Genomic DNA, 15,702 nt, shown 5'->3' on the forward strand with positions numbered 1-15,702 from the left:
CCTCCGGAGAGAATGTCGGCTGGATTTAAGGCTGTCGGAATAGATGCAATCCTATCAGCCACAAAAACATTGAATCTCGAAGGTTCATCACGAATCCAGGACAACGCCACAGTCGAGTCGCACCAACAGTAATTCCGGTCATTAAATATTTTTAGACTAGCTACCTCATGCATAAGTCTAGCTAAGAGATCTGCACCACAAAGATCCAGCTTAATGGAGCAACACGACAAGTAGGAGGCTGGATTGGTGCCGTACGTAACAGGGTCTAGTTTATACACTTTAACTTCTTCTGTTGGTGAGTCCGTCCATAAAATGCATTACAAGTATCTGTCCTCGTGCGAAATCCTAACACAGCGATACATCTTGCAGATGTCCTCTGTACAAGCAATAGGGTGCGAACGAAACCGGATTAATGTATGAAACAGCTTGGGCTGGATGACGGGACCCGACATTAACAGATCATTAAGAGAGTAACCAGAAGAAGTCAAAGACACCAGGTAGCTTTTTTGTAGAGCTATCTTTTTTCATGACACAGTGATGCGGTAGGAAGTATCGGAAATAACTGACCAGGGTTGAAGAAACAAGCGACATATGCGAAAGGCGAAAATACTCCTTCATGAGTGCAGAATACTTCACGGCAGGATTCCGATTAGGCTTCCTCTCAAGATATAGAAACCTCCGCATGGCCTGCTGATAGGAATCTCGGACAGAATAATCACCCTTTGAAAACGAGAAAGACATTGATCAGTTTACTGGTGACCTGAAATCAACACTAGTCGCTGCACCAAAAGCAACAACTCCATAAGTCACCCACGCACGCAATATAAAGTTTAACATGACAAGTCGAAATACTGAACTGCTAGTGCTTGAAAAACGACGTCTTCGAAGGGAATGGCAGGAGCACAGATCACCTGGCGCAAAGCGTAGACTAAAAGCAGCTTCTCGCAGACTTACCAAAGCGCTTAAGAACGAAGAAGCGGACGCTCAACTACGGTATATTGAGAATCTCACGCCCACCAGCATTAAAAACTCATTATGGAAACCCACCAACAGAAACTGTTGTACCCCTTCGTAACTCTACCGGAAACTGGTCTCGCAGTAATACGGAAAGAGCAAGGGCCTTCGCTGATCATCTCAAAAAAGTATTCCCACCAAATCCAGTCAATAACTCATTCACTCTCCCATCCTTAACTGCATCTGACTTGGCACCACAAGATCCCATAGAATTTCGGCCAAGCGAAATAACGAAGGTCATTAAAGAGCAACTGAAGACTGGAAAATCACCTAGCGTCGATTTAATATCCCCGAAAATGATCATCGAGCTCGCAATGTGTGCAGTTCTACAAATTTGCTTGCTCTTTAACTCAAAAGTTATTTGAAAAAACGCCTCAAACCAAAACGCATCAATTTGGTTTTCGCGCAAAACATGGAGCTATTGAGCAGACTAACCGCAACACAACAGAAATTCGAACTGCTTTTGAACATCAAGAATATTGCACAGCTTTATTCTGAGACGTTGCACAAGCATTCGATAGGGTATGTTTGGATGGCCTTATGTTTAAAATAATCAAACCTCAAAACTTTCATAAGCTTCTAAATTCTTACCGATACCAACGAGTGTTCGCGGTCAGATGCAGTTCAAGCACTTTAAGCGATTGTACCATAGAAGCTGGAGTGCCCCAAGGAAGTGTTCTGGGCCCAATTCTATATACCCTGTACACGGCAGACATCCCAACAGACCACCAGCTTACCACATCCACATTCGCTGACGATACCGCAATACTGAGTCGATCCAGATAAAAGCTACGATGCAACTAGCACGTCATTCAACATGTGTAGAGCATTGGCTTTCAGATTGGCGCATACGAGTAAACGAACAAAAATGCAAACAGGTTACGTTTACCCTAAACAAGCAAAGCTGCCCGCCCTTGGTCATGAACCACACTCCCATCCCACAAGCCGATGACGTAACATACCTAGGTATTCATCTGGACAAGCGACTCACCTGGCGGAAACATATAGAGGCCAAGACGACGCACCTGAAACTTAAAGCAAGGGATCTAAACTGGCTTATAAACGTTCGCTCTCCTCTAAGTCTGAAGTAGAAACTCCTTTTGTACAACTCTGTCCTAAAACCCATATGGGGCAATGCATCGAGAAGCAGCATCGATATTGTACAGCGAGCACAGTCTAGGATTCTAAGAATCATAACTGGACCTCCATGGTATCTTCCGAAGTATACACAGAGACCTACAAATAAAATTTGTCATTGAGACAATATTAGAAAAAAATAAAAATACAAGGAAAAACTAGCCACACATCAGAATCCCCTTGCAAGAAAACTTATTAAAGTACGCAGCTAAAGCCGACTGCACCGCAACGAACAATCAGCCCAGCGTTAAATTTGTTAGGCCACGTAGTCAAATCATTTTATAAAATGATAATTAATTAGTTTAGAATAAGATTTAACAACTTATTGTTTGTCACTTAAAATAAATAAGAAAAAAGAGAGAAAAAAAACAAAAACAGTCTAACTCTTCCTATGTAGACTGAATTATTGGGTCCGGACAACTTTCTATCTCCCAGAAGCGTTGCAAAAGAAAACAAGAGAGAACGCTATAGTCGAGTTCCCCGACTATCTGATACCCGTTACTCAGCTAGTGGAAGTGCGAAGGAGAGTCTTCATCACTGACAGTTTTTGACGGTTTTTGGGCGTTAGAGTGGGCGTGGCAAAAAGTTTTTTGGCAAATCGATAGAAATTTACAAGACTAATACAAAAATGAAAAAATATCAAAACATTTTTCAAAAGTGTAGGCGTGGCAGTTTTGGGCGGTTTGTGGGCGTTAGAGTGGGCGTGGCAACATGAATCGTTAAACTTGCGCTGCGTCTATGTCTCTGGAGGCTGTATGCTTACTCTCAACTTTCTAGCTTCTATAGTTCCTGAGATCTCGACGTTCATACGGACGGACAGACAGACGGACAGACAGACGGACGGACATGGCCAGATCGACTCGGCTATTGATCCTGATCAAGAATATATATACTTTATATGGTCGGAAACGCTTCCTTCTGCCTGTTACATACTTTTCAACGAATCTAGTATACCCTTTTACTCTACGAGTAACGGGTATAATTAAGTCTTCAATTAACATTCTCCTCAGGAATGGAATTTTGGAATGAACCGCGAGAAGCTAGTTAAAATTGTCCACTCTGTTTGGACTGCTTGTAACGAGTAAAGGCAGAGGCATATGGCTTGAGCGAACAACAGAAATGCTTACATGCACGTGGAAAGAGAACAAAGCTGGCAAACCTGTTCTTAGATTGGGAAGTAGTTAATAAGTTTGAGCAGTTGAAAAACGTATTAACTACATAATGTAGGCGTACAATGAGAAGTGCTGATATACACGTCAATCTGGGAGAGCGAATAAAGAAGAATGATGAGAGCTTTCAAAAGAATATTTTCATTATGAAATACAGTAGCACAGGGAACGATCGACGAAGAGTCCCTTATTGGATACATTGTGGACGGATTAGATATATCAAGTGAATTCAAATTTAACTTGTACAGCTGCAAAGAGTTTTACAAGTTTAAAGAGAAATTCGAGATATACCACCGCAAGTGCATGTCCAATCAAGTCAAGTCATACAGTGGTGGCAAGAAAAACACATACAAGCCACCGAAATGCTCGTTGCTTTAATTGCGGGTCAGCTGAGCACCTGAGAAAGGATTGCAAGACAGATACAACATGCAAGAGAGTGTCCACAAGTATCCAGACCTGTGCAGGTGGTTCAGTGAACGGACTTGAAATAAATTGTCTCGTGGACAATGGAGCGGATGTGTTAATCGTTTGCAACTCAGTTTTTAAGAAACTGACAGACGTAAAACTTGCAGAATTTTTCACTGTACTGCGAGGCATAGGAAATGTAAAAACAATACATTTACGGGAGCCGTGTGTGTCGATGGAGCTAAGGTAAAACAATTTGTTGTTCCGGAAATAATGAGCTATCTATATACAATATTGTCGAGACCGAAAATAACAGACGTTTCTGAACAGTTCAAGCAAATAATTTAGCCGTTGGTCGACAATTACAAGCCTGCTTAATCTCCAATCGAGTGTCCTGTACAAAAGAGGATCGTACCGGACAAACAAATAAAACCATTTCGTCACCAACCAAGACGGTATTCACCTATGGAAGCGGCCGCCGAAAGAGAGCGCGTGGACAATTGGCTTTAGACTGAAATAATACAGAAGCCAACGTTAAATTTCGGAAGTCGAGTGGTCATAGTGAAGAAGAAAACGGAACAAACAAAATTTGTATTGATTTCCGTCAGCTGAACAGGATTGTACTCAGAGACAGTTCTTATGATACTAAGACCCTTAAATGATGAATCTGCAAAAGTAATCACTGTCATGTCTCACGAACAGCTTCTTAAATGTACCGATCGAAGAGTCTAGTCGTCGCTACACTGCACAGTGGTTGGACTTGTAGCGAACCGCGGCCATAAATAGTTCCCGTTCAGACATCGTTATGATATTTTTCCCAAAAATCTAAATTATAACATGTAGAAAAAAAATTGGCTAAATCGGACAACTGTATCTTATAGCTCCCATAGTATGGCTAATATGCCGATGGTGGGCAAAAACACTTCTAGTAGAGTTGCAAGGCTAAATTTCAATTATTGTCAACTATGATATGTAGGCTTCTTAAATTATTATACCCGTTACTGGCATAGCGTCATAATTCCGCCGTCATAATTTCGCCCAGTATATTTTGTCCGCGAAATTATGGCGTTTTTTTTCAGCGAGCTAATGTCGTTTCTAAGCGTCATAAGATCGCACGAACTTATGTCGTTCAAAAATTACTTCGACCGATCTTATGACGCTTAAGTACGACATAAGTTTGCCCAGATAGAAACGACATTATTCCGCCGACGGCGAACTTATGTCGCCCTTGAGCGCCATAACATCGTGCGAACTTATATCGTTTAAAAATTAATTCTCATTTTTAATTTAATGTCGGTTCTAAATTGGCTCACGTAATATAAGATACTGAATTAATTTAAGAAACATAAGAATAAGCACAAAAAAAGATCAAAATAATTAACATTTTAATATTTATTAATTAAACAAAAATAATAGTTTTTTTTTCAATTATAACACCAATTGCAATGAAATTTTTTTTGTATAAGTATATACATTTATAATAGCTATTCTACATGTTAAAACTTGCATAATTTTTTGCATTAATTTTTGGTCTCGAATATTTCTCACAAATGCATACTTTTGTATGTATGTATATGGTATACCCTTCAGTACCAAAATTCCTCGCCCGTATTTTTCCTCGCGAGAGTTCGAAAAAACAAATCTCACAGGCCGTTTTTAGCAAATGTTCAAACACCGAAGTCAAGCCGAATTTTGTCTTGGCTTTGCTGCTGCATATGTTCGAAGTTCATATTTGTTGTTTTTTTTTCGAAGTAGTTCAGAGCAGTGACCGAAAAAGAGGGTGAGAGGAACCAAATTCAGAGTAGAGAAAAAAACGCTATGTATAGTCTTCTGAATACCGTTTTAATAATTGGTGGGATATTTTTTATATTTTTAAGTGTATACTTAATATTTATTTGTTGATTTAAGGATTTGAAATTTTGATAGAAATTAAACTGTCGTTATAGGGAACGCCAATGCGTCCGTATTTAATTATTTGCCTATGTAATTCTAATTACACGGGATCATTACGGTCGAGTATACCCTGTGTGCCGGTTAGAATTTTCGGTTTCGTTTTCGGTCACCCCTTTTCTTATGCATATGCATTCAATTGTAGAACGTGACACGTGGTGTTTGGAAAATTTTCAACGTGAAATATATAAAGTAGTGCTTCGCATTGGTAAATTAGCATAGCTTATTGCATTCCAAACTACATGATATTAATATATATTATAGCAAAAAAATTAATGGAATTAAAAATAAAAATTAAAATTAAATTTACCAATTAAATAAATTTTTTACGTTTCTTGGAGATTTTTCACGGTTTACAGTTATTTTCCCGAGGAATTTATGAGGAGAATACTAGAGGAAATTCCGAGGAAATTCCTCTAGTCTTCCTCGAGAAGAGACCTTGCTTGTTTTTCGATATTCCCCAGAATTCCTCGGGTACTTCGAATTCCTCGCCACGAACGCCTGTTGTATGAAAATTCCTCGCCGATTTGTATGGAAATTTCCTTGGGACTCCTCGAGGATTCCTGGAGAAAACCTTGGGATTCCTTTGGTAATCCTTTGCGACTGGTACTGACGGGTATGTACATACAAATATGTATGTTTATGTACATACTTAACGCAAATAGTAAAATTTGCACGTGGCAAGCGGCGCTACCCTTCAGTACCAGTCCCAACAAATATGATCTGCGGGCAACGGCAGCGTCGTAGCCACGACACAATTCGGCTTGAAACTTTACTAAGAAAGGCCTGTGAGATTTCTTTTTGTTTTTTCGAACTCTCGCGAGGAAAAATACGGGCGAGGAATTTTGGTACTGCAGGGTAGTTCTGCATGTGTGTTGTATGTACATATAAATTAATAAGTCTTTATGTTAATTTTATTATCATTTATTATTCTACTCCCCCGTTAGGGTGAGAGATTAATATTCGATTGTTACAATAAGTACAGAGCGTAAGCTCTGGAGTACAATTATTTACTGAACTTAAGTTTACAATCTAATGCAACTCCAGGCCTCTGGTGTGTTGCAGCGCTGCCGGCAGAGGGCCAGGTCAGCACTTCTGTATCCGGCCGATTACTCGCTCCGCGAATGTTTGGCTCGGACTCCGGGCAATTGCGCAAGTGCGGGATCAGCGGTCTTTTCAATGCGCGTGCAGGCCACCGGATATGGCCCGCAACTCGGCAGTTTCACTCTGTGAAAACTGCTGGTGTTAACTCCTCCCTCCTTTAAGAGGTCGCCGTCTCGGGGACCCGCTGGCTCTGCATCAGTGCTGGCTCCTGGCTCGGCGTGGCTTCTGGCCCGTAAGAGGTGGTAGCCAATCCCAATGGTACAGCACAATAGGAGGGCAGCAAGTAAGGCGAAGGAGTTGCTGAGGAGGGACCCCATGGTAAGTTTTTTTCTAAGGGCCCCAATGTGGTGGAGGTTCCTCAGACTCAGCTCGTGGAGGAGTGTAAGGCTTAATCGGTTCTGATGAGCCGTGACGTTTACAACAGCCATGGCCGACACAGCCGGGTTCTTTTTTGAATTTCCCAGCTGATTGATGAACCAAGTACCATTCAGAGCTACCTTGCTGGAGTAGGCTACTAGGTAGGTGCCGGATATCCTTTACTCTCGTCCTTGGTCGTCGGTTATGGTTACATTGGCGTCGTTCACAATGAGAGTGCCGTGATCAACAATCGTCACTGGATCCAGGTGACCCGGGAGTGTGGAGCAGTGAGCAACAGCCCCGGAAACTTTCTGCTGGGCGCAGGTGCCATTTTGAAGTTCCCTGAAGAAGGTGGCGCCGACCGTCGTCTTGCAGTGCCCGATGTTGAGGTTTCGAGCTTTGCATTCGGCCACTAAGTTTCCGTCTTCGAAGTTTAAGATCTTGTTGCTGCGCTGGACCGGAAAGACAGTAATTTTCTTACATATGACCTTAGGGCTAGGAAATTTAATTAAAAAATGTAAAATTTCAAAATTTTGAAAAACGCTTACACTAGATACTTCTAATAATTCTATTAAGCTAACGTCAATAAGCTGTCTGTCCCTAAATTCGCCAATATCGGTTTCGTCCAAAATTGCCGGACTTACAATGTTTAATTTTGCCAGGGTTAAGCCCATAAGAATATTCTCTAAATCTGTGATAACAATTCTATTTTTTGCCAAAATGATTTCCAGGAGGTGGGTTTCTCTATTTGTTTCAGTTTTTTTAATTTGGTTTAATGAATTAGCGAGTTCGTTCAAGCGTGTCTGAAATTTGATATTCAATTCCGTTTGACCCTCTTCGGTTCTTTCTAACTGTTCCTGATTGAATTTAATTTTTTCCCAGTCATTGAAGTCGGGGGTGCCGGCGATGACCTTTAATGCTGTCCCGATCAAATTTAGACTCCTAGCAGCCCTATGGTGGAATCTTAAGGTGGCTACTAATTTGCGAATGTGTGTCAAGTCCGTCATTATTACTGGAGTCCTGTGGTCGTCTGTAAATGTCTTTGTCATCGTCTCCGTCTGGTCGGCGTAGTCTTCGTACGTTGTCATGTTCGTCGAGTGTTGTAAGTATCCGTACGATTCCCAGATGACAATTTCGTTGTCTTCTATTGGGATGTAGTCCGCGTTCGTATAGTCGTTAAGTCTTACCTTCGCGTCTGTCCATACCGTCGTTAGTATAAGGATTATAATGTAATATCGTAACCTAAAAAAAATATAAAAAGATAGGAAACGGGGTCAAGGATCTTGCGAAGGTGTTTATCGTAGATTTTCTTTGTGGACCACCCTCCCCTTTATTAAGACCGTGGTCCCCAGGTCTGCCTATATGGCTTCCTCCGAACATAGCGGAGAAAGTTTGTTCCCTAGGCGTTTGTTTGTTTTTAAGAACACCTTTTCACCAACTTGATAGTCCTTATAGGTCCTATCTTTATTCACCTGGTCAAGGGTCTTTTTCTGGGCCCGCTTAATTTTTTTGCTAATTATCCCTTCGAATTCTTTAGACTTCGAGTGGATAATTTCAATCGGTTTTTCGTTAGTAACCGAGTGAATTGAATTGTTGTATCTGTTAGTTGCTAGCAGAATCAATTCGGTCGTATCGTTCAGGTTGGTTTCGAGCTTCAAGCATCTGGCAATTTCTGCCAGGGTACTATGAAACCTCTCTACTTGACCGTTTGAGGTGCTATGTAGAGGCGGGGCGTTGGAAATGGTTATATTAAAGTGGTTTAGCAGGATCGTTTTGATGGTTTCAGAATTCAACGATCTTTCATTATCGCAGTAAATGGTTTTTATCTTCGGGAAGAAATTTACTATGTGCAATAACGGGGATTTTACGTCCGAAATAGCCCTCGATGCGATGGCTTGCACTGTGGCGAATTTTGAAAATTTATCAATGCAGGTGAGAAACAGGGTTCCGTCCGTTGAAAAAATGTCAACGTGGAGGATTTCCCCCACAAAGGAGGGTATCGGTGTTTTCGCTACCTCTTGCTTGGATGGGTGACGTTTGTATTTCGCCATTGCACAGGTCTTGCAATTTGAAGTTGCTTCTGTTGCTAGCCGAAGCATCTTAGGGAAAAAGTAGTCCCTCAAGATTTGCTTTACGTTTTCCTGTGCGGCTCGGTGGGCCCTGTTATGTTCCGTTATAACGATTTCCCGTTGTTCGGTTGCATCGGTAATGTCTTGGACAAAGCTCTTCGTGTGTTTGAAAGAAGTGCTTGGGAACAGTTCAACTAGTCGGTGTTGAATAAATGCCAAGATCGGTAAGGAGCAATATATTGCGTTCACTACCTCGGCATTTACTACTTCTTGTAGAGCATTAAGAAGATTTTCCCGGTTAGGGATTCTTATTATGTGCCTCACCTTGCTTTTAAACAAGATGAATGTGTCCACCGAGAAGCTGTTTCCTTCTTCAATTACTATTTGGTTCCTAAAACAGTTTACCGGGTTTTCTGTTGTGTCTATGGTGTAAGTCAGCAATTGTTCGCTGTGAATGGTTGCTACATCCGAATCTTGTTCATTTTCGAGGGCATTTATGTTTTGGCGAGACAAAGCGTCTGCCACAAGATTTTCTTTCCCCGGTTTGTAGACCAATTTAGCACCATGGTCGTCGATAAACCCTTTCCAGCGCTTCAATTTCGCGTTAGGGTTTTTGTCTGAAACGGCAAAGGTAAGTGGCTGGTGATCGGTAAAGATCTGCAAGCCTTTTACACCGTACAGGTAATTGCGGAGGTTTTTTAGCGCCCAAACTATGGCGAGGAGCTCTCGCTCATTGGTTGCATAGTTTTTCTCGTTATCCCGCAGGGCGCGCGATATCATAGTAATCGGCCATCCTGAGATAGCACTGCTCCTAGACCAAAGCCCGACGCATCCGTTGTTAAATCGAATGGTCTCTTGAAGTCTGGGTATGAAAATAAAACGTCCTCTGATGCCAAGATTTCTCTCAACCTGTCGAACGCTTCTTTCTGTTCCTTAGTCATATCAATGTCAATCTTTCTTGACTGATATTTGCTTGCTTTTCCGTTTTCGCCTTTTAGGATGCTCGTTAAAGGCCTTGCGATTTTCGCAAAGTCTTTTATAAAGCACCTATAGTAGCTTGCTAGGCCCAGAAATGATCTGAGCTCGAAAAGCGTTTTTGGTAGGGGGAATTGTTTTATGGCCTTTACCTTTTCGGGTGAAGTTCGCAATCCCCCTTGCGACACAATAAACCCCAAGTACTCAACGCTCTTTTTAAAGAACTTTGACTTTTCTTGAGATACTCTCATGTCTGCTTCTAAGAGTTTCGTTAAAACCCAATCCACGTCTTTAACGTGTTCTTCTTTTGTTTTTGAGAAGATTATGACGTCATCGACGTAGATTTTCGAGATTCCGTCCCGTAGGACATCGTTGATGGCCCTTTGGAAAATGCTTGGGGCGTTTTTAAGCCCAAATGGCAATCTACAGAACTCGTATTTGCCGTTGTTTATAGAGAATGCTGTTTTTCCCTATCTTTTTCTGCCAGCTCTATTTGGTGAAAGCCTGACTTAAGGTCGAGAGTCGTAAAAAATTTAGACTCGCCCATGTTTGACAGTATTGTCGAAATTGTCGAAATTGTCGGTATAGGGTACTTATCGTCGACTGTCCTCTGATTTAGTTTCCTAAAATCGATAACTAGTCGCTTCTTTTTTACTCCATTTTGATCTGTCCCTTTTTTATCTACAACCCATGTCGGGTTGTTGTAGGGAGATTTGGATGGCCTTATCACGCCGTCCGCAAGAAGTTGTTTGACCTCTGCATTGACGAATTCGGTCACACCTATGGGATGCGGGTATGATTTAGAATATACCGGCTCCCCGTCAGTTTTTATCGTGGCGATCGTGTTTATATTAAATGGTAGGGCTTCGTCTGGGTCAGCGAAGGCCCTATGATTTTTAAGAATCATCCTATTGAATGAGTTCTTAATTGCAGGACGTCTTCATCATCAATTTTGATGAAGTTAACGTATTCTGCTCTAGTGAACTGGATCTTTTCAGCTCCGTTACTAGTATTTATTATATTTCCAGTAAAATCGAGTTTCGCATTTACTTGTTTAAGCAAGTCGAGCCCGATAATGCCTTCAAATTCCTTAAGACTGTTTAAAATAAAAAAGGGTGTTTTTACGTTAAACACCGAAACGAAACATTTTTTTTCGATTTTTGTAAAGCCATGAATCGACCTTACCGTGAAAGGTTTTTCCGCTGCCACGACGCCTTTTAGCCCCGGGAGTGGAGAAATATAGTTTTTGGATGTGCCGGTATCGAGTAATAATTTTATTTCTTTTCCTGCTACCGTACGTGTTATGTAGGGAAGCAGGGACTTTACCCTAAAAAATTGCAGGAGTCTTCTGCATCCAGCTCATCCTCTATTTCGGTGGCGTTCGCTTGGGCAAGGGAGTCGTAATCTTCTTCGTCGGAGTTTTCTTCCGGCAAAAAATTGATTTTCTGTCGAGACCGTGTCGACTGCCCTCTTTGCCACTTTGTGGAATGCTTGGACCGGGAGGAGCTATCGACCTCCATTGGCTCTGGTGCCGGTTGGCTTTGGTCATTCCCTGCGCTATTGTGTGGCCTTTGTTTAAAGGAACCACCGTAGTTGTTTGCTCCTTTTGGAGTTCTGACAAAATAAGGGTTTTTTTTATCGCCCCCGAATTTTGATTTTTTTCGTAGTATGGCTGCGAATTTTTCCAACCTGCTTGTCGCTGGTTATTTGGCCTATAGGCTTTTTCTTCATTGTGTCGGGCGAAAGAGGCCGCGAACACACTTCTGTCGTTACTCGACTCAGCTTCTTGGGCTAAAGCCAAAGCTGAAGGCAAGTCCCGTGGTTGTGCCGGAAAAACGGCAATTTTTAATAACTTTTTTAGGCCAGATATGAACGCGTGTAAAGCGTCCTCCCTGTGCTGTTCGTTTAGGACGGCCGCTGCGGCTGCGTCGTGAGTCATTATAGTTTTATTGGTTAGAAGCGTTAGCTTCCGTTCTATTTCGTCGTAGTATTTTAGCAGGGGTAATTCTCCCTGTCTTGACAAGCTAAGTTCTTGTTTTATAACGTGCGTTGGAGTTTTATCCGCATAGGTAAAATCCAAGCGCGCTAGTATGGCTTCGAAATTGAAGACTGTGTTAAACGAGGCAAGCACAGCTGCCGCTGGGCCCCTCACTTTGTTCTTTAAAATGCCCACTGCCTGATAGTGCCTACTGCTGCCTTCGTAGGCTTCGAATACCTTATAGGCTGCAGTTGTGGCCTGCCTCCAGGAAACGTAACTTTCTTGTTTCCCGTCGAACTCTGGCACAGACTTAACCATGTCCAGAGGCTCGTTGCATACTACTTTTGTGTCTATTTGTATTTCCTTATATGTGTGGACTTTCGGTTTTTTGTCCCTAAGTAGGCTCAACTCTCCCATAATGGAGGTTAATTTTGCCTCGAATAGCTGTTCCTGTCGTTGGAGTGCGCCTGCTATGGCGGCCTCCATACTTGCTATCTGTTCTGCCTGCATTTTTGCCGCGTTGCTGGTTGACGGTGTTTCAACTTGATTTGAAGCTCTGTTGTGTAGAAGTTCTAGCACCTCTTCGTCTGATGAGATGTATTCTTGATTTGAAGCTCTGTTGTGTAGAAGTTCTAGCACCTCTTCGTCTGATGAGATGTATTTGGTATCCCTATACATGGGACATTTTAAAAAAAAATGTTTCAGGGGCCACAAAATTAAATCGAGAATATTTGCAGACTATTTCGCAGGGTATTTGTATAAAACATCGAACCCTCAAAAACCAAGACGTTATTTTGTATTTTTTCTGTCGAGAATATTTGTCGAATATTTGTGGGGTATTTGTATCAAATATCGAACACTCAAAAACCAAGACGTTATTTTTGTAGTTTTTCTGTCGAGAATATTTGACGCATATTTGCGGGGTGTTGTATCAAATATCGAACACTCAAGATCAAGACGCTGCTTATTTTCTGTATTTCGTTTTTTTTTTTTCAGAAATAATTGCAGAATTATTTGAGGGGTATTTGTATCAAATATCAGACATTCAAAAACCAAAACGTTATTTATTTTTGTATTTCGCTATTTTTATTATTTTTTTTTGAATATTTGTAGACTATTTGCACCAAAATCAAACACTAAAACACCAAAACGTTATTCATTTTGTACTTTGTTTCTTTTTATTTGCGTTTAATTTCTCTTATTATTTTTTCTGAATATTTGTAAATTATTTTCATCAAGTATTAGACACTCAAAAGTCAAGTTCTTATTTATTTTTTGTATGATATTCTTTTGTTCGGCGAGTTTTTGGACAAAAAGCTTACTCACATGTTCGTTTGTAAATTTAATTTCGAAATTTGCATTTGCCGACGGCTTTTTCTGTTGGTACTGCTTCTGCCGCTGTCGCTGCTGCTGCCCCCGCTGTCTCTGCCGCCGCCGCTACCGCTGCCGCTGCCGTCACTGTCGCTACCGTCGCTGCCGCCGCTATCGCCGCCGCCGCTGTCGTTGCTGCCGTTGTCGCTGCTGCCGCTATCGCAGCCGTTGTCGTTGCTGCTGCCGTTGTAGGGCGAGGGGAAGTTTCTCCCCTTTTGGTTTTGTGTTTGGTTTCAGTTTTCTTTATTTTTTCCCACTGGAAGTTCTTTTGCTTATTTATTTCGTTTTTGTATTTTATTTATTTGGAATTTTTTGGTTTTGTGTTTGGTTTCAGTTTTCATTAATTTTTCTCGCTGGAAGTTCTTTTGCTTATTTATTTCGTTTTGTATTTTATTTATTTTGAATTTTCTCGCTTTGTTGAAAGCTGGTAATTTTTATGGCGTTTCGCTTTGCCAACTTTATTTTCTTCGATTAAATTTTTCTCACTTTAGAAGTTGAGAATGTTGTTTCACTTAATCAATTTTATTTTCTTGATTAATTTTTCCTGCTTTGTTAAAAGCTAAGAATGAATATTTGGTATTACACTGCACCAATTACTTTTCAGTGATATTTTTCTTGCCTTGCTAAAAGCTAAGAATAAATTTAGGATTTCACTTGCACCAGTTTTGGTTCCGCGCGAGACTACTTTGTCTTTTACTTTTTGAACCCGTTGGGCGACAATTAATAAGTCTTTATGTTAATTATACCCGTTACTCGTAGAGTAAAAGGGTATACTAGATTCGTTGAAAAGTATGTAACAGGCAGAAGGAAGCGTTTCCGACCATATAAAGTATATATATTCTTGATCAGGATTAGTAGCCGAGTCGATCTGGCCATGTCCGTCTGTCCGTCCGTCTGTCCGTCTGTCCGTCCGTCTGTCCGTCCGTCTGTCCGTATGAACGTCGAGATCTCAGGAACTACGAAAGCTAGAAAGTTGAGATTAAACATACGGACTCCAGGGACATAGACGCAGCGCAAGTTTGTCGATTCATGTTGCCACGCCCACTCTAACGCCCACAAACCGCCCAAAACTGCCACGTCCACACTTTTGAAAATTGTTTTGATATTTTTTCATTTTTGTATTAGTGTTGTAAATTTCTAACGATTTGCCAAAAAACTTTTTGCCACGCCCACTCTAACGCCCACAAACCGCCCAAAGCTGCCACGCCCACACTTTTGAAAAATGTTTCGATATTTTTTCATTTTTGTATTAGTCTTGTAAATTTTTAACGACTTGCCAAAAAACTTTTTGCCACGCCCACTGTAACGCCCACAAACCGCCCAAAGCTGCCACGCCCACACTTTTGAAAAATGTTTTGATATTTTTTCATTTTTGTATTAGACTTGTAATATTCTAAAAGTCAAAAGTCAAGTTCTTATTTATTTTTTGTATGATATTCTTTTGTTCGGCGAGTTTTTGGACAAAAAGCTTACTCACATGTTCGTTTGTAAATTTAATTTCGAAATTTGCATTTGCCGACGGCTTTTTCTGTTGGTACTGCTTCTGCCGCTGTCGCTGCTGCTGCCCCCGCTGTCTCTGCCGCCGCCGCTACCGCTGCCGCTGCCGTCACTGTCGCTACCGTCGCTGCCGCCGCTATCGCCGCCGCCGCTGTCGTTGCTGCCGTTGTCGCTGCTGCCGCTATCGCAGCCGTTGTCGTTGCTGCTGCCGTTGTAGGGCGAGGGGAAGTTTCTCCCCTTTTGGTTTTGTGTTTGGTTTCAGTTTTCTTTATTTTTTCCCACTGGAAGTTCTTTTGCTTATTTATTTCGTTTTTGTATTTTATTTATTTGGAATTTTTTGGTTTTGTGTTTGGTTTCAGTTTTCATTAATTTTTCTCGCTGGAAGTTCTTTTGCTTATTTATTTCGTTTTGTATTTTATTTATTTTGAATTTTCTCGCTTTGTTGAAAGCTGGTAATTTTTATGGCGTTTCGCTTTGCCAACTTTATTTTCTTCGATTAAATTTTTCTCACTTTAGAAGTTGAGAATGTTGTTTCACTTAATCAATTTTATTTTCTTGATTAATTTTTCCTGCTTTGTTAAAAGCTAAGAATGAATATTTGGTATTACACTGCACCAATTACTTTTCAGTGATATTTTTCTTGCCTTGCTAAAAGCTAAGAATAAATTTAGGATTT

The 15,702-nt window shown here is 41.1% G+C and overlaps 1 protein-coding gene across 3 annotated transcripts in view; it reads right to left on the minus strand.

Moving 5' to 3' along the window:
- LOC122611937 (catenin delta-2-like) overlaps positions 1 to 15,269 on the minus strand; it is a 53,927-nt gene extending 38,658 nt beyond the window's left edge. The window contains exon 1 of one of the 3 annotated variants that reach the window (XM_043785380.1): positions 15,007 to 15,269. In XM_043785380.1, coding sequence (XP_043641315.1) covers positions 15,007 to 15,041 — 35 coding nt within the window. In that variant the 5' untranslated portion in view covers positions 15,042 to 15,269. Of the gene's footprint in view, positions 1 to 13,484; positions 13,844 to 15,006 lie in introns of those variants that run through there. The other 2 variants (XM_043785390.1, XM_043785404.1) reach the window with 2 other exon arrangements.
- Positions 15,270 to 15,702: the final 433 nt, after the last annotated feature.

This window comes from Drosophila teissieri, chromosome 2L (assembly GCF_016746235.2).
Source record: "Drosophila teissieri strain GT53w chromosome 2L, Prin_Dtei_1.1, whole genome shotgun sequence".
Taxonomy (NCBI): Eukaryota; Metazoa; Arthropoda; class Insecta; order Diptera; family Drosophilidae; genus Drosophila; species Drosophila teissieri.